Genomic DNA, 20834 nt, shown 5'->3' on the forward strand with positions numbered 1-20834 from the left:
TTAAAATTAACCCTATTTTACCAGTTTAGATCTTTCAGCTTTGCCTGCTGTGAGAAAAAAGAATTAAGAATGTGAATTTACGTTTTCTACTTTTAATACTCAAGCCACGTATTGTCTGGTGGCAAAAGCTGGTTCCTAAATATTCAGTAGCATCAGCTCAACCCCCTCCATAGCATTCCAGCAAGCTAAATTACATTGTCTATCTGTTCATGGTGAAAATCGTTTCCTTTTTCATAAGCAGGGAGCCCCAAAGGTAAAAGAAAGCCTTATTAAAGGAAAAGCAGAAAAACAGAGTAATAAATCAGCAGGCTATAGTCTGGAGCTCACCCTCTTCCATCCCACCTTGGCTAAGTCCAATGAACGGTTTCTTGCCCAGGCCCAGGGGACTGCATTGCTGGCCACCTCCATCCCTGCCCTGGCAGGAGCATGCGAGCCCCCAGCCCTCTTTGGCAACTGGGAGGGATGCAGGGGAGGGGATGCCTGAGGCTGAGCAGCACTAGTCAGACCAGACCATCCCTTTCCAGCCTCTCTTCAGAAATTACCCTCCCTGCTTCAAACCTCTAAGTACTGGCCCCACCTGTGCTGGCCCTCACCTCAGTACACTGTATCACCTTTTTTCCTGCTTCTTTTTTTACTGCTGACAAAATGAAAATCCTCTTCTTCTTGTTTCCCTTTCCTAGGACCCCTCCCTGCTCTCCTGGAAGGCTACGTTGCTGGCTGGGGGGACTCCTCAGCCCTGGGGGGACCCCTCAGCCTGCCCTTGGTCTGGGCACAGCAGGGTTTGTCCATTGCTTACCAGATGTGATTAGCAGGATTTTATTCATACTACCCTCAAACCCAGTGGTATTTAAACAAGAATGCTCTGCCCTAGTATGACTGCTGCGCCTGTGATGCCGGCTCCCTCGGACCCCCTTGCTCCCTAGCAGAGGCGGGCAGGGAACTCCCCACAGAAAGTGGTCTCTGGCCAGAGCTCCAGGCTGCTCTTCTTTCCCTTTGCCTGCGTCAGCCATGAGCTCTTGCCTGTCACATCAGCTCCATGTACCGTTTTATCATTTCAGATCTTTTCTGCTCTTCCCTTTCCTTCATATCCTCTCTTAATTTAAACGGTGCCCACCCATCTAACCGGGAAATCGCTCCTGGACCCTCAACTTTTTTGCGGACTTTCCGAGCTGATTTCATACATGCTATATGCTACACTGGGACAGGTTTATCTGAGCTAACACTATCTGCAAGCATATTTAAATTTACTTTAATAATGCCACCACATTATTTCCTGGTTTTTAATTTTGCTACACAGCAGAGCATTTAATTTACTTTTTGTCTGCTGTTCCTTACTGAATTGTCCAGAAGAGGACCCAGATTTGGCCTGCTGTTGCTGACTTTCTTGTGACTTTCTTGTGACTTTGTTGTGACTGCTCATTCTGGAACATATACAGAAGCTAATCAAAATGAGTGTAAAAATATTTGGTTTAACTCATGGTTGCTTGTAAGAACAGAAGCTCCCGGCATAGCTTTTCATGCCTGTGCCAGACCGAAAAGGTGGTTAAGCGGGAGATGTATCTGCTCAGATAGGCCAATGAAGCAGTCAAGGTGGCAAGTGCAATCAGCTGCACCAAAGGCAGGGCACCCTGTGTCACTGCTCTGTGTCATTCACACTGGGACCGGCTGGACCAGAGCTCATGTGCTAGCCCTCACTGGTCAGCCCCAGTCTCTCACAGACCATTTGCAGGCCTCAGAGCAATTTGTGAGGGCCTTACCCACCTTTGGATGTGGTTGAAGGTCAGACTGCAAAACAGGTGAGGCAGTTCAGCTGGGGAGCAGACTGCTCTTTTTCTCAGGGACCTCCCGCTATCGGTTCACCCAGTGTTGGGAGAGTGTCCTTGGAAAGATGGCAGCAAGGAACAGACCGAAAGTAGTAGAACGGTTTGACTGCGCTTCTCCTGGCTGCCTGACCTGAGCAGTGCTTGCGAAAAAGGACAGGCAGAGTGGTGGCAGGGATGCGCTGGCCACTGTCCTCCATGTGGGTGGGAACTTTCCTAAGTGGTCCTCACACTGGGGCAGGGAGTGCGCTGTGAGCACTGCAGACAACGTGCATGCTATACTTGACCTCCCCATCTGCAATAAATGTAATGCGCTCCTGAAGTGCTGAGCTTGCTGCACATTCACCATCTGTCTGGCTGTATGCACAGCAAGGCTAGCTGTGTGTCAAGGCAGCAGGCCACAGCATAAAGCTCTCTTCTCAGCTGGCGGTCCATGTCTTTCTTCTTGCCACAAGACCAGACACCCGTTCTGTAGCTGATGGTAGGTATTTCCATGGGGCGTCAGATAGCAGGAGGGCTTTGTGAACCAGGATGGAGTGGAAAGTGTCTGCAGCTGACTGCAATGATTGTTTGCCTTTCAGTAATTCGTCCCATAGGACCTGGCAGACTTAGCCTCAGCCAGGTGGAGAGAGAGAACATCGGTCTAAAAAATGTCTGAAATGCTTTTTCATATCTTTTCTGAATCCATAAGCAGCAGGAAGAAGAAAAACTTTCCCTAGCTAAAATATGGCAAAGTGTTTCCTTCCTTATTTTCTGTTGGGCACCAAAAAAGCAAGAACCAGCATCCATCTGCCAGGAAAAATGAGAACCCAAAATCCAGGGGACACTCACTTGTTGCACTACTTTGTCACCTCCTAATCCTGCCTCCAGTTAAAATTCTGTCATCCTGCTGTCACAGGGCCACATGCCAATACCAGAGGCTCCCCAGTAAAAGGTACCGGTCAGATGTTAAGACAACACGCTCACAAGTGATAGATGATACCGCATCCTGGTTAGAGCCGTGTGACATAACTCCAACTGCTTGCCAGAGGAGCATCCCAAAGTGTTTTCAGACTGCCACCATCAGCAGCTGCTGGTCATTTCATGTCCATCTTTCAGATGTTGAGCATGGTGTTGAAATCTTCATTCAGGAGTAGGAATCTAGCAGTCAAGTTTGTGGGAAAAAAAATAGGAATTTCTGACTTTGGATTGAGTCACTTGGATGCTGCAAACTTGAAATTCATATTTTTCCATATGAAACCATGAAAAAAATCCTACAAAATCTTTCAGTGTAACTCCACATTTCCTGGTAGAAAATCATTTGCCTAGATGTATTTTGAACTCTGGCCAAAGATCTGATTGCCCTTGCCAATAAACACATGCTTGTTCAAGCCAGGACCAAAGAGTAGTTTAGAGTGGACCCACTACAGAGAAGTGCAGCATCTACCCAGCTCTCTAAGTGTGTTGACCACAGAGGCATGAGAATGATGTGAGCTTTGTCTCTCTTCTCCCATTGACTGCTGCATCTGGACCTTCATTTTAACAAAAATATATGAGATATTTCCAAACACTTGGTGGTCATATAGCATGCATAACCATTAAGGCTGGCTACTAGAAGAACTCCCACAATCACAGTGTTTCCCTGCAGTAGCTCCTTTTTTGATGTAGGTAGAGGTCAAATCTGTCTAGATACATTTAGTGCATAGTAAATCATCCTCATAAAAAGGTTCTCAGCACTTGAAAAGTCTTGATGACTTTTTCAGAAATTAACTGTCCTCAGGATTAGCAATGTATGCCTAGCTTCTGTTCTGAACTTGACTAACTTCAGATTTTTACTGCTAGCTTTTAGACCTATTCCAATAGGCTCAAGAGCTGTTTATTGTGAATTTTTGTGCTGCCTCCTCCCCCCTAGCCATAGCCGTTTTCATATGCCGTTAAGTTAGTTCTTCATTTGGCAGGCATGTAGACGTGCTGCAGGGAAAATGTATTGGGCACAGAGAAGCTGCAATATTTCTCATCCCCGGGATGCAGCCTTCAAAGTTCTACAGCTAAGCCTGCAATGACATGATCACCGAAACTTTCAAACCTTTATGATTCATTATGGAGAAGTATCTTGATTTCAAATGATTCCCTGGAAGTCATCCTCACTTTCAGTGTGAAAGAAGTCTTTCTTGTGACCTTGTTTCATTTTTAGCAAGGATAAGTTCAAACCAGAGAGTTAAAAACAATCAGTGGAAAGGAGGGGATGGACCAACCCCAGAAAATTATCAATTATTTGCTTGAGAGAAAGGTTTGATCCTTACTGCATTTGATGCTTCCTTATTCCCCACTTGCCCATCCCAGTCTCTCATGGTGTGCTGTGTTCTTGGATGTCTGGATCACAAGTTTTACAGGGTCCCCTGTGACCAGAGTCACACAGAACCATAGGAAGATTTAATAACCTACCTTACATGAGTGATAGAGAATTAGGCATCTGACACTTGTTTGAGGAGGTGTGGCTGGCATCACTGGGGTTGGCTGACTTACTCTGTCAGAGTTGGTGTGTGTCCCAGTGAGCTTGTTGAGTGGCAGCAGCCTTGGGGGCTTGCTGGGGGGCTGATTTGACAAGCAGAACCACTGTGGCAACATGGGGCCCTGGTGTGTAGCTGGAATCACTTTTCATGTCTTTCTTTTACAGTTCTCAGACATGGGCTCTCCATAATGTTTTGGTTATGAAGAAAGGACGGCTGAATTGTTCTTTTGCAATGGAGAAGACAGAGGGAGAAACACCAGCACTGTGGCTCCCACCTTGCTGCTTATCTCCCTGCAGACATGTGTCTCAAATCCTCTCTGTGCTGTATTAAGGAAAGGGAAAGCTTAGATATTACAACACCTGCTTTCTTTTCCAATTTTGCATCCTATAACCCCCTGGTGAAAAGAGGAACAATGACTTTATATAGCTGCTGCTTGATTCTTTGGCTATTTACCTGGAACACTGCTGCCTATGGGCCAAACCAACGGGCACAGAAGAAGGGAGACATTATTCTTGGAGGATTGTTCCCCATTCATTTTGGAGTGGCTGCTAAAGACCAGGATCTAAAATCAAGACCAGAATCAGTGGAGTGTATAAGGTAAGCCACAAAAATGGAAAATACAAAGTTTTGGTGGGGAAGTCTTGACCTTTCTTTACTTCAGGTGACATGCTATACTTCGTGTAAATACGGTCTGTGACTGGATGCTTGTAGAAGCAATGGAAAGATATAGTGTAAATAACAGAAAAAACAAGGGTGTAAAGACAGGAAGGGCGTATGTTAAACAGTAACATAAAAAATACTTGGACAGTGAAAGAGGGCAATTTTTGTATTACCCAAAGCTGCCAAAATGTGAATATACTGATCTGTCTGGCCATTCACAGTGGACATTTGAATAGTATCTGAGAAGTAGCTTTCCTAGCAGAAGGATGGAAAATAACCTGTAGTGCCCTTAAGTTCATTGGATTGCAGTCATGCATAGCAAAATAGCTTAGAAATCAAATTTTGGCGTTTTTTTCCAGTTCTGCCTTTCATCTTATGGGACTTTACAAACTGTTTAGTTGCCTAAACAAGTGAATAGGTGAACGTGAGATGGGTCACTGCTTTTGAAAAAATCCCACTGAATGCGCAGATGTCTCTTTAGGACCTTTACAAAGTCCCAGACTTGAACTCCTTACCCAGGCTTTCCTCAACCAAAGTTCTTTTCATCTGTGTAAACAGTGCATATAGGTTTTGTCTTAAGTCTTTGGCAATTAACCCCGAGGGAGAAATGCACATGAAAACAAATTCTCTTATTATTGAAGTGTAGCCATTTTTATGATTGAATATGGGGAATTTTTAACCTTACGACCCTGCACATAATACACATAACAAGTTGAAAGTGTGGCAGAAACTGATGGCAAAATGAAATGTCGTATAAACAAAATACAAGTAATTGATGCGGAATTTTGTCATGACCATGCATGGGAAAACACTTCAGTGTTATAAGACTTCTTCTATAATCATATGTGAAAAATTATATATCTGGAATTATGCAGACCTCTTATCCTATTCTGGGCATCGAGTACAGTCATGCTGCAGATAGCAATGAGGACCGGCTGCCAGCATCCCTGCTAGGATGTCAGGTGCGGTTTCCCACTGAGACACTGAGCAGGACACATCCATCTAAGTTGTGAGATTGTCCTCAGATGCTTTCATAGGGAGCACACAGACAGAAGTGTAATTAAACAGGGGTCTTTGGGCTTCTTCTGTGCATGCACAGGAAAATCATGAACTAAATGTATGTGAAATGTCTGCTTCATGGAGAAAGAAGCTGTGCCAGATTTTCAGCATTTTTTTCTTCCTCAGACGCAGCATTTTACAAGTGGAATGCTGCAAGATGATGAACATTTTTAGCTACCTTGTCTCCTTCACCTGCTCCAGGTGGCAGGCAGACAGTGCAGTTATTTGCAAACTGAACATAGCTTTCATTTCTGTCAGCGCTCGGTCAGCCTCGGTGACTGTCTCGACATGGTCACATTATTAGAACGGATCACAGGAGAATGTGCCCTCAGGATTACTACAAGTGTGTGGCTGCCAAAAGATTTGCTAATGAGGTAGCACTGCCAACAACAGGCAAATCCTGAAAAGCCAGACCAGCTGTTTTAAGGACACAATGGGAGATCTTTCTGGGTGGCATTTGATCTGCTAGAAAGCATCCTCCACCTGAAATCTGCCTGGTTAAAACCCGTGTTCCTCTTAACCCCGGCACCAAGAAGCTGGAGGTGCAAAAGAGAGGGGTTGACTGAAGAGACAGGCATTTGTGGTGCTTTGCTGCACTCCAAGGAACTGGATTAATTGTGAGGTGATAGCGTAATGCAAATGGGGAGAATACCGAACAAAGGTCAGAGATCTAGCTGCACAGGAAGTAACAACTACAATAGGAACAAGGGGATGATTGGACTGGAAGTTCCTTAATTGCACATGTCTTTACCAGAAAATATCCATTTCCAGGAAAGGTTTACTTCAAAAGAGATTGGGCTGAGAAGCCTTTTTGAGACTGGTCATCAGATTTTCATGATGAACAGAATTAATCCATGGGACAGTTTATGTGTATTCCTTGTTATCGTTACATGTTAAATTGAGAGCAGATATTTTTCCTGAAAGGATTTTCTATTTTAAGCAGTATTTAAGTCATAAAATTTCTCTGGCTGGACCTGTACAGAGATCTCTCAACATGACCATGGTGTTCTTTTAGGTTTTGGGCTCTGTGATTAGGTAGTAGCCTGCGGCAGGGTTGTACATGCCAGCTCTAAGAGCCCAATACATTCTTCAACTCATGAGCTAGAGTATTTCGTATCATGTTTGAGTTTCCTTGGTTCTGGGCAACTGGCTAGTCTGGAATGATCAAACTCATATTTTCAGGGAGGAGGGTAAATTAAAAAAAAAAAAAAAAAAATTGAAAGATAGGTTCTATTTCTTCCCAAAGTAAAGTCCTCCCAATCTTGTACTTTCAAAAACTTTTGTAGGGTGGGAAATCTGCTAGAGGAGCATAAGTGTGGCTGTACCTGGTCAGACCAGAGGTGCTAAATCTGTACCATACCTTTGACTGCCCTTGTTGCCCTTTGAGCCTTCTGCAGCGCTGCTGTATCTTTTCAAAGCAGGGGCTAATCAGTTATATACTTGTCCCCTTTTTAGATGGCTGCGTACAACTTTTAATCTCTTTATTACATAGGAAAATGTGTCTCTCATCTTATAAAAAAGTTAGACCCAGGTGGCCCTAGGAGCATGGGTGTTTTCTCTCTCTCCTCATATTCTCCTCCATTAGGCAGCTGCAGCAGCAAGTCATCAGACTGTACGAAAAGTTCCTGGCTTTGAAACCAAGGCAAGACCTAAGGGTGCAACTGAAACCCTGTGCGTGGTTTGCCCCAGTCTCTTCTGGAGTTCAGTATCAAACAATTTAAGATAACATGGCTTTCCTTTCTTTTGAGGGCTGTTCAACCTGATCTGTGCGGCTTGGACGTTTTCCCACACATTTAGCTGTGTTCAGTGCCGTACCTATGCTCCCAAACAGGGCTTCGCAAAATGGGTAGGAGAATTTTCTCTCCACTTTTTCAGTTTTCACACTCTTCATACTATTGCGGCACCGCACCTTTCTCCCCAGCTCAGCCCATGTACTGGCCTGAACCTACTGTGCATACCTTGCACATGATTATTTGGAAAATTGTATCCATATATCCAAATTATATCCATAACTCAGCAGTGAAAGGAAAAGGGAACAGTAATAACCTGTTCTCTGTTGGTTTTGTGCTGTTTCTACTGATAATGCATCTTCATGCTTTAAGCACTGAGTTGTAGAGTCCAAAGTGAAAATTTACTCATGATTTTGCCACACCAGATGTCAGATGGGAGTACAGAAAGCCAGACCAAAAATTCCTGTTTATTGTTTAAGCAATCAAGTATCCCAGATTTGGTATAAATACACCCTCTGTCTTTGTATGCCTCAGGTGCTGTTGCAGCAACTTTCCTTATAACGTTTGCTGATGCAGATCTGATGTGTGCAGTGGAGGCAGAGGCTGAGAGCAGCACAAGCAGTCCTGGACCTCCATTCCCTGTCAGCACCCACAGAGGCCTATTCATAACCTGATTTCACTTGATTTCTTGATTTCAGGTAGATAAGCAGCAGTGGTGGTGATGGTATCATTAGTATTGATGTTAATTGTTGGCATTATTGCACAGATGGGCCGTACCCGTGTATTCCCCTTGCTCTAACGACCTGTTTGCAGTGAGGATGTATCTTTACTGAGCTGAGATACAGTGCTGCCAATGCAGTGTCGCTAGGTCATCACTTCTAATGCATATTTCCTGTTCAGGCTGTGAAACTGTAGTGAGGCATCATCCCCATGCCTTAGTGCAGGACTTCACAGAGCATGGCTCCAGGACACATTAGCTCACCAAGTCTGTCTGAGAGAACAGAGAATGTTAATTCTACCCCTTAAGGGCATATTTGCTAATCCCACTGCAGAACTGAATGCATAACATGATATTTAGAATTTTCTCCCTAAGACCAAATTACATCCTTTTCCTCTTTCTCTTCCACCCACCTTCTGAATTTTAATTTTTTAATTTTTAATTTTCTTTGGTCTGCGTGATTCCCCTTACCCGCAGCCCTGGCTTGTAAGAGTCATAAGCAACTTGTTACACCTACCGACTGCAGGAATCCAACAGAGGACTGAAGGTCTCCCCTTTGCATAGCTTAGTAATAGCAGTGGTAGTAGCAGCAATAACATGTAATTAATGTACTGGAAATCTAGAGAGCACAGAGAAATTAGTATGTGCATACAACCACTAGAGAAAGAGGAACACTGGTGTGAGCCAAGAGACGTGTGCAGGCTTTGCCACCATTCTTGAATAAAAGTACCTGTCAGGTATGGGAGGGTAAGTGAAAGCTGTATTTAGAGCTTTCACATTACTTTCTCCTTCTTTTCCTTCATGTTATATTGCTTTTAGCTTAGTGCCTTGCCAGCGTTGATAAATGAAGGTCATGAATTCACATGAGGTTGTGAATTACTCCTTTATGGAGACCAACAGGGAACATGACTATTTTCTGGGCTGGATCCAGACAGTAAGAGCTGTTCAAACCAAAACAGACAAACAAACAAACAAGGGATGGAGCTATGGGGAGCTGAAACCCTGCGGTGAGCTCATGTCCCTTAATTTACATACCCTGGCTTCGTAATGTTGACTGAGACATTTAAGCCGTCCTGAGCACCCCTTGACAGGCACATTTAGACCAACCAGAAAGAAACCTGTGGGAATCAGTGAGATCTTTTGAGTTTACTGTCTAGCAAACTGGACTGCCACAAAGATAATGTCCCCTGCAGATGTGTCAATTGAAATGAGGATTTGCGGAGGAACTGACTCTGATATCTCTGCCTGTTTGTGCCCCTGCCTGGGAATAGGAAGGCCAGTGAGCTGCTTACTCTGACAGGTGGGAGACCAGGCATCAGAAGGTAAAGCTTTAAAGAACTGTGTGTAAATAAAAATTCCTATCTACACCTTTGGGCACTGAATTATTTACATTAAACTCTCATTTAGAGCTTAATGCCCACTTTTCAAAGCACCACATCTCAGAAATGTTAAAATACAAGACTACACCTATGCACCTGTAAAGTAATACAGCAGAAAATAAGTTTTGGAGGCTCCTTATTTTCCACCAATAAAATATCAGTGGCTATTTAAAAATTCTGGAAATCTAAATAAAAGTTTGCTTCTGTTAGCAAATCCTTTGCAATTTCTTCATGGAAATTACCAGTCAGGTTTCTGCATGGTTGACAGAGCATTCCAGTCACTAGTCGTATTAGTCATAGCAGCAGCATAGCACAGGTCAGCTGCATCAGTGTAACCTGCTGCCAGGTTCAAAGGCTGCTCTTAACCATCACCCATGTACGCACCAAGCCAAGAGGAACCTGTCTGCAGCCCCTTGCTGGGGTCTTAGAGCAACAGGAGAGAATTTACCCAGACAGTTTCCATTCACAGGGATTGAAGGAATTGTGTAACTTCGCTTCACTTAGACCAGTTTAGTGGCACTGCCTTCATCTAACCGTATCTGTGTTACAGTACCGATAACAACACCGTATCAGTTAACAAAATGAGACTTTGTCTAGCTCTATCAGGTATGAGAGAAGACAGAGCGAGGTGTGTTTGTCCCCACCCCCTCTGATCCTCTTCTCTTGATCTGCTGATGCGGCTGTCAGCACAGGTGCAACCGAAAAGAACTGCAGGTCTCCTGCCCAGGCTAGCTTGAGGTGAATTATCAAAATAATTTCAAAGACATTTTGGAATCTAGCTTCCAGAAAAAAAAAACCCAAACTACCTGCCTTTCCCCTCCATAATAAAACCAACCCAAATTCAAGTCCCGGAAGTACGGTCCTTATGCTGTAAATAAATGTTCATGAGGAGCATATGTCAGAAAGGAAAAAAAAAGCAGCTGTGTTAACATGGACCTTAGTCTGCCTTTACTGAATTAAATGGCAAATGCCTCCTTTGAAATCAAAGGGAAGACAGTCCAGCTCTTAGTGCTTTTAAACATACCATCTGAAGATACCACCTTGTGGTCTTTAAAAAAATATTAAGCCAAAATGCTGTCAAGCAGGCAAAATAATTTTGTGTCATACTCCACCCATATAATTTAATGTGAGCAGGATTAAATATACTTCTACATGTACTCAAATGTGTGAAGCTTTTCAAGGTAGTACAGTGGTACCTTTGAACTTCCCAGCTTCTCAGCAGTCTTCCCTTTAAATAGAAAATGCTTTCATATTTTTCTCTCCTACATGAGGAGCCTGAATATAGTTCCTGCTTCAAATCCTATTTTCATTTTAATTAGAAGTATCTGTAGACACATTTAGCTTTTTAAGAAGTGTCACAAGACCCTGCTTTGCTGCCATTCATCCCAGTGTGCATTACTGACCACGTGAGGCAACACGATGTGCCCAGCATGTCTTTTTTCTGTACACGACACTCACTGCCTTGCTCACATTGAGACTTGCCCTTTTATTTCAGGGTTCTTCTGTTGCATCTTTCTCCTTAATGGTTTGGAGATAGAGCAAAAAATAATCTAAATGACCAAGTCACTTCTAACGGTAACGCACACTCCTGTGTTCTAAAGGGTGTCTGTTTTCTAAAGAGTGATCTTACAAAAGCTAGCTGTCCCTTTGGTCATAAGATATAACTAAGGATTTGCATTGGCCTCAAACTTTTCAGCTTGAAGAGATCTGTACTAAAACCCTGCTGTCTGGACTTTGAGGTGCAGCATCAGGGCAGAACCTCATTTGGAAGTTGGCAAAAGATGTCTGGAGCAGGTGAAATCGAGTTGAGTAAATGCAGTTTTTAAGACTTAAAGATAAACCTTAGATGTGATATCTTTAGACATTCTGATCCCGGATGAATCAGATATAACTCCTGGAATGGAAATAATGTGGCTATGTTAATTCAGCTTTGAAGAAGTCAGACATAGCTAACATCAACTTTGGAAGCAATTAGTTTAATCCAGCAATTTAAAAATCTTCAGGTCATGCATCTCAGAGGTTGAAAGTCTGTGATTTCATGAAGCTTATCTTTAGAAATCTTCACCTTGGTAATGGAAACATCTCTCAAAGCATTTCAAAATGGCACTCGTGAAACCTAAAATGTACCATTTCATATAGAATCAGTTCTTGGGCAGGCTGTTTTCCCAGGCTCTTCCAGTTCTGGGACCCATCAGCTTTCCCAGTGGATCTCAAGCATAACAGCTTTGACACTTTCCTGTTTTCAGCTGCAACTCAACACAAAACTGCAAACTAACTGCTGTCCTGACGCATAGTGCATTACAAGGAAGGGCAGGTTTCAGTTCATGAAAGATCCTGCCGTTCCAGCTGAATTACCCTAAAACATGGCAGCTTCACAGGCACACAGCTGGTTGCTTATGCAACTTTACGGGACAAAACACAGTAAGTAAAACCTGCAAATTAACATGTATCAAAGCTACTTTCTTCCTGCTGCTTTACATGAAGGAGCTTCTCTCTTTTTTGGATAAGTAGTCATCACTCAGCATCAGCTTCTTTTGCTGCCAGCCCATGCAGTGCTCCAACCAGGGACTCCCTGGTCCTGCAGCACACTTGCCACTGCACCCCCGCTGTGGGTTAGTTCCATGCACAGCTGAGAGTCAGAAAACTCAGCTTCTCCATTTTAGAGAATAGAAGAGGCTTCAAAAAACACAGTTTCAGTTTCACAGGCCAGATCTGAAGGCATCTTCTGAGCTCATGTCTAAAGGAAATGTATGAGGGCACCATAATAATGAGAAAAGTTATTCCTTCAATGAAAGCACTGAAGTATCTAATTAACAAGTTAGCAAGTTACAGTGGGATTTACATGTATAGCATGTCTGTGTTCACTGGTACAAACAGGTTGACTGTGCTTTCTCTCACTATGTGAAGTGTGTGATGTGAGGCCAGATTTCTGTGAGCTGAGCTGCCAGCCCCCTGTGCACCCCGCAGCACGCCAGCGCTGTGCCTCAGCTTGCTCTGCCTGCCTAAAGCCATGAGGAGCTGACATGGAGCATGGCTGAGCCCACCTCCCTGGCAGCACCGCGCAGCACAGGCTTAGCAGACACTGCCATCTGCATTCAGAAACTTGTCAGGGGAGCCTGGAAGGAAACCTGGTAGGTGTAGCTTTGTGTCAGAGCATTTGCTCAGGAATCATGAAATCCAGGTTTAGGGTCCTGAGCACAAGGGACAGGCCAGAGCCAAGACCCCAGGAATGCTCTCATTCAACTCTCCCAGGCTGTAGGGGACTTTGAACTAAGTTCATCTCATCCTCACAGCCTCTGAAGTGAGCTCCCAAACTGAAAAGCTGAAAATCAGAACAAAATCTTGTAGCACATGCACGCCTCTTCTGCAACCACTGAAGACAAAAGCAAATTTCCAGAATTGGTAGGATGCAAGAAATAGTGTAAGTTGCTTTTGCCTTTTGTGTCTAGAATTCTTCACTCTGTCTCAGCCCTGGTCTCCATTTCTCTGTTTCCCTCCTTCTCACTCTATTTTATTTTTATTTTTGCTCCTCCAGGTATAATTTCCGAGGCTTCCGCTGGCTCCAGGCTATGATCTTTGCTATAGAAGAAATAAACAGTAGCCCAACTCTCCTTCCCAACATGACCTTGGGATACAGGATATTTGACACTTGCAATACAGTCTCTAAAGCCCTGGAGGCCACCCTGAGTTTTGTGGCCCAGAACAAGATAGACTCCTTGAACCTGGATGAGTTCTGCAACTGCTCAGAACATATCCCTTCCACCATTGCAGTTGTGGGGGCAACCGGCTCTGGCATCTCTACCGCTGTGGCCAATCTGCTGGGACTCTTTTACATACCTCAGGTACGCTTTCACCTCGCTAGTCTAGGTTAGAGAAGAGGCCTGCCTCTCTGCTCTGCAGACATTGAACAAAGCTTGTTTAATCTTTGCCATTTCCAATAGAACCTCAGGGAGAGAAACAACACAAAATGGGATGGGGGGTAGGGTGTGTGTCTTATGGTCAAAATAAGTCTTGCTAGCAATTTCCAATTCTCAAACACAAAGGTTACGAAGCAGCCAGTAACAACATTCAGCCAATAGCAACTTAATCTAGGAGGACTACAGTCCTCTAGAGTGGTTTAGTCTGTGAACGTGGGTGGTTTAGGTCAGTCATTGGCAGTTGCCAGCCTTGATATGTTAGTTGTGATGTTCCTTCACCATGGTCACTGTCTAGTCATGCCCAACTACCACAGAGCCCATGTAAGGCAGAGCTCAGTCATTGCCAGCTATTCTTAGGTCACTCAGCATCTCTGATCATTCAAGTAGGTGGTCTCTAAAGTCGTTGCTTGTGCTGTTCAGGTGCTGCGAAGGTTTCTTCTGGGCTGACCCATCTTCTTTTGCTCTAGGGCCTCCAAAACAGAGGTTGTGAAAGCATGTGGATATGTCCCCCCCTTATCCTGGGGTCATCTGTGTGGTGGTGTAGTTCTGCCAGCTCGTGTCGCAGCATCCTTCTCCCTGTATGCTGGCTCTACTGGGGCCAGTGCCAGCATCTATAGTCCCATCCTTTTGTTTAACAAGCTTGTTGCTCTGCCAAGACCCTAAGCAAAGTATAAGGCTGGTATACTATAGCTTAACGTTGTGGCTCTTGATTTTAGATTTCCACACCAAGGAAAACTTTGGCAAAAGTGCTTGGCCTTGTATAGCCTAACATTTCCAGTTCCTCTTCTAAAACAAATACAGGTACCAGAGCCCACAAGAGTCCTTGTAACAAGATTGTGTCACACTGCACTCTCAGTCTGTCCTGAGAGGACAGATCTTTGCCTCAGTCGGGGCTCCAGTTCCCATCTGCACCATAGGTGGAGAAGGAAGGATTCTTGACTGCCTGGTACACACCAACACATCTTGTCTATTTAATGTTATCAATCTGACTCTTGCACAGAGTCTGAAAAAATGGACCGAGCAGGGCAAGAATAGTTTAAACTAAGTCAAATATTTGTTATCTAGGTATTGCCCAGAGTGGCACTGGAAGGTGATGTGTGATAAATACCATGATGGCATTTTAAGGGATATTGTTGACTTACACATCACATTGCCAGGTGAACAAGGGCAGCTAAGACAGGTTGGTGGGCTGGACTGAACATAAGAGGTGTTTGCGGTTCTCAGACTTTCCCTTTGAACAGGGAACAGTATCTGTGCTACGAGGCAGCAGCCTTACCCAGAGGTTGCAGAAATGGGTAGGTGTCAGGAGGTTCAGTTCTGGCAAGAAATCTCAGCCAGCTGGCCAAAGCATGGCAACTGAAAACAGGCTTTTAAACTGGGAGCTGTTGTGTGGCATTAGAATTTGTATTATTGATGTCATTCATAGCAGGGCCATTAGCAAATGCATGTGTAACAGATCCTGCATTTCAGTCCAGGTTGGAGGTATATTTTACAATTAATGTAAGGCTCATTACTCATTCTGTTGACATAGAAACTGAAAATGTTATGACTTCTGTTCTGTTTCTCAAAATCTCACCTCAGTGTACCCTCACAGCCCATGTGGGAGCAAGGTACCTTGCAGAGCAGGGGGTACCTTGCCTGTACCTCCTGGCAGGAGGTTGTAGGAGATGAGTAGCACTGCTCCTGCAGCCTTTGAAACTGCACCAGACCTCCTCTTCGTTCTCCTTGCAGGAAAATTAAATGCCAGAGTTTAAGGAGGAGATAAGGTTTTCTGTAAATTTCCACTTTGTACAAATTGAACTGTTTATGGAAGACTTTCAAATGAAAGTCAGTCCTAAAGAGTTCAGATACCAATCTCAAAATGCAAAGATAAATGAGTTTTAAAGGTTCTCTGGACCTTTAAAATATTCTTTTCTGGGTTTTATGGGTTTTTTTCCTACTTGTAGAAAATCCAAATTAAATCTTAAGAGCATATGGCAGTCGTTCTGATTAGGAAAAAAATATATATTTCTTGATAGTTTTAGAATAGGAAATAAAATCCCATTTTAACTGTAAAACACAGTGGCTCATGGGGCATGGAATAATGCCTACTGGCGTCTTTGCTGATTCTGGCCAGCATCAGGGAATACTGCTAAGGTAGCATTGACAAGCGTTAACATATGCTCCACCAGATCAAGGCAACTGATATACATCACATTCTTCTTACCTCAGCTGGCAGGGATTGTATATAACGTGTATAGTGCCTGGTGGAGCCTGTTTAAGCATGGGGACAGCCGTGTGTGGCAAGAAAAGACAGAGTAGGTTCAGGATGGCGGTACCAACCTGCTGTCTCATGTCTGGTTCAGGACAGAGGAAGCTTGCATTTGTCCTCCTTTATCTAAAAGATATATTCTTCTTGTTTCTGGATTTGGCAGGAATTGTGGTGAGGGTTGTGTAGGCCACCCGTGACTTACCTTTTTGACATTCCTCCAAGCTAGTGACAGTGTCTCTCTCCTTTAGATCCTTGACCTTACAGATGGACACGAGCTTGCTGCAGCCTCTCGGGTCCAAGCTCCTGTAGGTCTACCTCTGTAAGAGAGTCACAGCTACACGAACACACAGACTCTCAGAGTGGATCATGTGCAGCCCCAGGCTAAGAGTACATGGCTGCCAGTGTGGTGCTCAGCTTGCCCTTATCCCCTCCGAGGTTCCACAGTTGCTCAGCTTTCTCTTATCCCCTCCGAGGTTGACAGTGATGCTAAGTAAAAGTAGGCAATTTATTCCCAGGCAGTTCACTCATGGTGTGTTTTACTTGTTTACTGTGCTCTCACAGGTCAGCTATGCCTCATCCAGCCGTCTCTTGAGCAATAAGAACCAGTTCAAGTCCTTCCTCCGCACAATCCCCAATGATGAGCATCAGGCCACAGCGATGGCAGACATCATCGAGTACTTTCGCTGGAACTGGGTGGGAACAATTGCAGCCGACGATGACTATGGCCGGCCAGGGATTGAAAAGTTTCGGGAGGAGGCAGAGGAGAGAGATATCTGCATTGATTTTAGTGAGCTTATCTCTCAATACTCGGATGAAGAGGAGATCCAGCAGGTGGTGGAGGTCATCCAGAACTCTACAGCAAGGGTGATTGTTGTTTTCTCCAGTGGCCCAGACCTGGAGCCTCTCATCAAAGAGATCGTCAGGCGGAACATCACTGGCAAGATCTGGCTGGCGAGTGAGGCCTGGGCCAGCTCGTCCCTGATAGCCATGCCGGAGTTCTTCCGTGTCATCGGCAGCACCATTGGGTTTGCACTGAAGGCAGGACAGATCCCGGGCTTTCGTGAGTTCTTGCAGAAGGTACATCCCAAGAAGTCCACTAACAATGGCTTTGCTAAGGAGTTTTGGGAGGAGACGTTTAACTGCTATCTCCCCGATGGGTCCAAAAATTCTCCAGCTTCACCTTCCTTCCACAAGGGCCATGAGGAGGGACTGGGAGCTGGAAATGGAACAGCTGCCTTCCGACCTCCATGCACAGGAGATGAGAACATCACCAGTGTGGAGACACCGTACATGGACTACACGCACTTGCGGATATCCTATAATGTGTATTTGGCAGTATATTCTATTGCCCATGCCTTGCAGGATATATATACCTGTACCCCCGGGAAAGGGCTCTTCACTAATGGATCCTGTGCAGACATTAAGAAGGTTGAGGCATGGCAGGTAAGTCCTTCAGTTGCACGCCTGTGCAATATGCTTGCAGAAAAAAGACCCGGATGCCTTTTTAGGGTGCCTTTCATAGCCCTGGGTCTTGGACACAGCATAAGGCTCCTGGGATGTAGCATATCATTCACTGTGTGCGAGTCAGGTGCACGTCCTCACCCTGCAGGGAATGTAAGGTAAGTTGTGTTAGGTTTGCCTGCAGTTAGGGCTTACACTAAGTTAGATTTTCTTGCATTCACTATGGGCCAAAAGTGCACACACAGACAATTTCCACAGCCTGGCTGACGCAAGGTAACTTGATCATATATTGAGACTTACATAAACAAGAGGCCCTGAAGAGAGCACATAAACAAGGAAAACAGTTTTTAGAGTTCATTTTGTTTGGCAAGCTCTATGTCTTTTGCAATCCCACAGCAATTTTCCATACAGGCTCTACTTTAACCCCCCATTTTAAGCTTATATAGAATCAAACTAGGTCAGGTTGGGTAATGAAGGAAAATAACATGTGGCTATTGAGCAAATAATAGATAGCTGCTTTGATTTGGCAGCGATATTTGTGAACTGAGAAAACGATACTAATGACTTAGTCACATTTACCCATTCATTCAATGCGCTCTGTCCACTGGCACATGGGTGGTATTCTGGCATTTTGTCTTCTGATCTGTTATGAATACTCTGTACCTTACGATATGTTTGTTTGTGCTATCCAGTGTGATTCACTGTGTGTTTTTAATATCTACTGCATTCTCAAATAACAGAATGAGCTTGTAAAGCTATCAAATGAAGACATGGCAAATACATAGCAAATTCTGTCTGCCCCATTCCAGTCATCACAGGAAACTTCAGCCCAAATGTGCCTGAGATCAGAACAACATGGGTGAATATAAGGATCATCCTGTTCACCTGTGTAATTTCCTCTGTTCAGGATATCCTCACCAGAATAAAGGCTGTGGGTGCCACAGACTGCAGATGGTGGGTCAGCCTTCACCTGTGGGAGCTGCAGTTTGGTTCCTGCCCAGTCTCGGTCAGCCCAAAAGCACCGGTCAGATCAAAGCAAAAAGCTTTATCTTGGCATTTATGGGAAACCTGCATTGGTATAGGTGCCTGATTTGGGTTTACCGAAACCACTTTACTCAAAGTTGATGAGTGCGGGGGTTGACTCCGGTTTAGTGGCCGTCTGTGAGGTTTCTGTCTTTGGCTTTTCAGGAGCGTGCTGGCAGAAGTGGGCGAGTGACAGACAGATTTAGCTTTCACTGTGCGGGTAAAAATGATCCAGAATAAAAATATTTTTAATTTGTTCCCTTATATCTTGTCAACTTGGAAAGTAAAGCAGGATATTCATACCATAGCTAAGTAAAAGAATGTGATGTTTGTTGAGGATTCCACAATCGAGAAAAATGTCTTCTCAATTCTGTGTTGCTTATCTGGTGCTGAAGGATGGCTGTATCAAATGTAAAGCATCCTGCTGATCTGGACTGTTGGGTATGCATACTTGCCTTAAATGAAGCAATCGGCATTGAGAAAGAGTATGTGGGGTTAACAGGACTGGGCAGGAATAGCGGGTGACACAAAGGAACAGGCTATACTTGAAATGATCACCATTAGGTGGTGTTGGCTGTCAGGCATATTTGATATTTGTGCATTTTTTCAGTTCATTTCAAAATCAAACACATGAATAGCAGGTAAATGCCAAATCTGTGTGCACACCTACTTCATATCAGGCATTGCGGCTCATTACCCTTGGGAAGGTTTCCTCAGCCCTGGGGACAATGAGTTCAACTCACATTAAACGTGCATCCTCCAGCATCTCCAGAGCCGTATCTGACAACCAGACAGAAGAAAATCTTTCTACTAAAGACAATCTCATTTTGAGGGGTACTTCGGCCAGTGGTCGGTGCCTGCTCCCTCTTCTCACAATTGGCTCAAGGGTTTCTTGGTAGGAAGCGACCTGAGGGAGGGAGGGCAGCGCTGGGAAGCCTCTGTGCCTGGGGCTGGAGGCAGCAGCTGGTGGTGGTGCCTGCTATCGCTGTCATCACTGCCATCACTGCCATCGCTGCCATCACTGCCACTGCTGCCATCACTGCCATTGCTGCCTGGGCGGTGCGTGGCACAGATAAGGCAAACCCAGTGAACCCGTGATTCCATTAGCCTGAGCCCCTGCCTAGAGCAGCCCTTGCCAGTGGGGTCGGTGGCTGGAGAGGGCACATGGTGCGTTTCACAATTTAGTTATGTACCATATCATTTTGTTGTCCTTCAGTGGTGCTACCCTATTAACACATATGAGTAATTATTTACTTATTGTCTGCTAATTGTTAATTTTATGTACTCATAATACAAACCTTTTGGAGCAATGGTTTTATATAATTAGTGGAGGGTGTTTGTGTGGGTCTCTATATAAAAATAACATTTTTTCCTCAGTGATCAGTTTGTTTGAACTGGACAGCAGGAAACCTAGCACAGTATTTCTGTGAGTTGGTTAAACTGGGTGCAGTTCTCCTGTTGAGAATTCACCATCTCCAGTTTAAGAAAGCACTGTGTATGTTTCAGCATGGGGAGCACGGCATTTTTCTGTGTCTCCCAAGCTGAAATATCAAATACTAACAACTTCCTTCTCTACTTACTTATAGGTACTGGTTTAGGAAGCTGCTTACTGATTTTCTCCACTCAAGTTGGTGGTCTGCAACAGACCCTGTCCATAAACCCAGTCCTGTTTCCTTTTGTTTTACCAACACCTCTGAAGCTGGCTGCAGGCATCCCCCCTGGAGACGGGACCGGTGAGCCCCAGCTCGCAGGCTGCCGCAGCAAGTGCGGAGATGCGGGCGCAGGCAGAGCTGGTGAGCAGGCAGGGCAGCTTCCAGGCAGCAGCTGTGCCACTCACTCCACACATGGTGGTGCCCGCGGGGTTTGGAGCCCTGTGTCTGAGAATGGGAAAACTGACACTTCTGTACTCTACAGAAAATTACAGACTTTAATAGGATGTCTGTGCTGCCCTTCTTTGAGTAATGTATATGGCTGCAGCTGTCACATTCTAAGAACCTACCCTGCTGCAAGGCAGAAGATAATCCAGGGGCACACCTTTGCGAGATGCCTGCAAAGAGCAGATAGCATTCTCTGCGCATGCCGTTATCATGTCCTGCACAATACCAATCAAGATCAGATTAATTACTTCTTTTTGTAGTGTTTTGTTCAGGTAACAAAAAGGTGCAGAGCAATCCAGAACAAAATGTATAAGCAACTTCTGTTATGTTTGGAAAAGGCAAAATTTTACACAAAGCACCAAGGATTAAAGCACATGACTACAAATAGTACAACAGAAAGAATCCTCTTAAAGGAACACATCACATCTGATTATCTGATGCCCATTC

General features: G+C 44.5%; 1 protein-coding gene across 1 annotated transcript in view; it reads left to right on the forward strand.

Annotated features, from left to right (window-relative positions):
* The window catches only part of CASR (calcium sensing receptor), a 77746-nt gene that overhangs the window by 30524 nt on the left and 26388 nt on the right, over nucleotides 1–20834 (forward strand). Inside the window, exons 2-4 of the mRNA XM_037390700.1 lie at nucleotides 4477–4909; nucleotides 13394–13700; nucleotides 16588–17469. Coding sequence (XP_037246597.1) covers nucleotides 4611–4909; nucleotides 13394–13700; nucleotides 16588–17469 — 1488 coding nt within the window. The 5' untranslated portion in view covers nucleotides 4477–4610. The remainder of the gene's footprint in view (nucleotides 1–4476; nucleotides 4910–13393; nucleotides 13701–16587; nucleotides 17470–20834) is intronic.

This window comes from Falco rusticolus, chromosome 5 (assembly GCF_015220075.1).
Source record: "Falco rusticolus isolate bFalRus1 chromosome 5, bFalRus1.pri, whole genome shotgun sequence".
Lineage (NCBI taxonomy): Eukaryota > Metazoa > Chordata > Aves > Falconiformes > Falconidae > Falco > Falco rusticolus.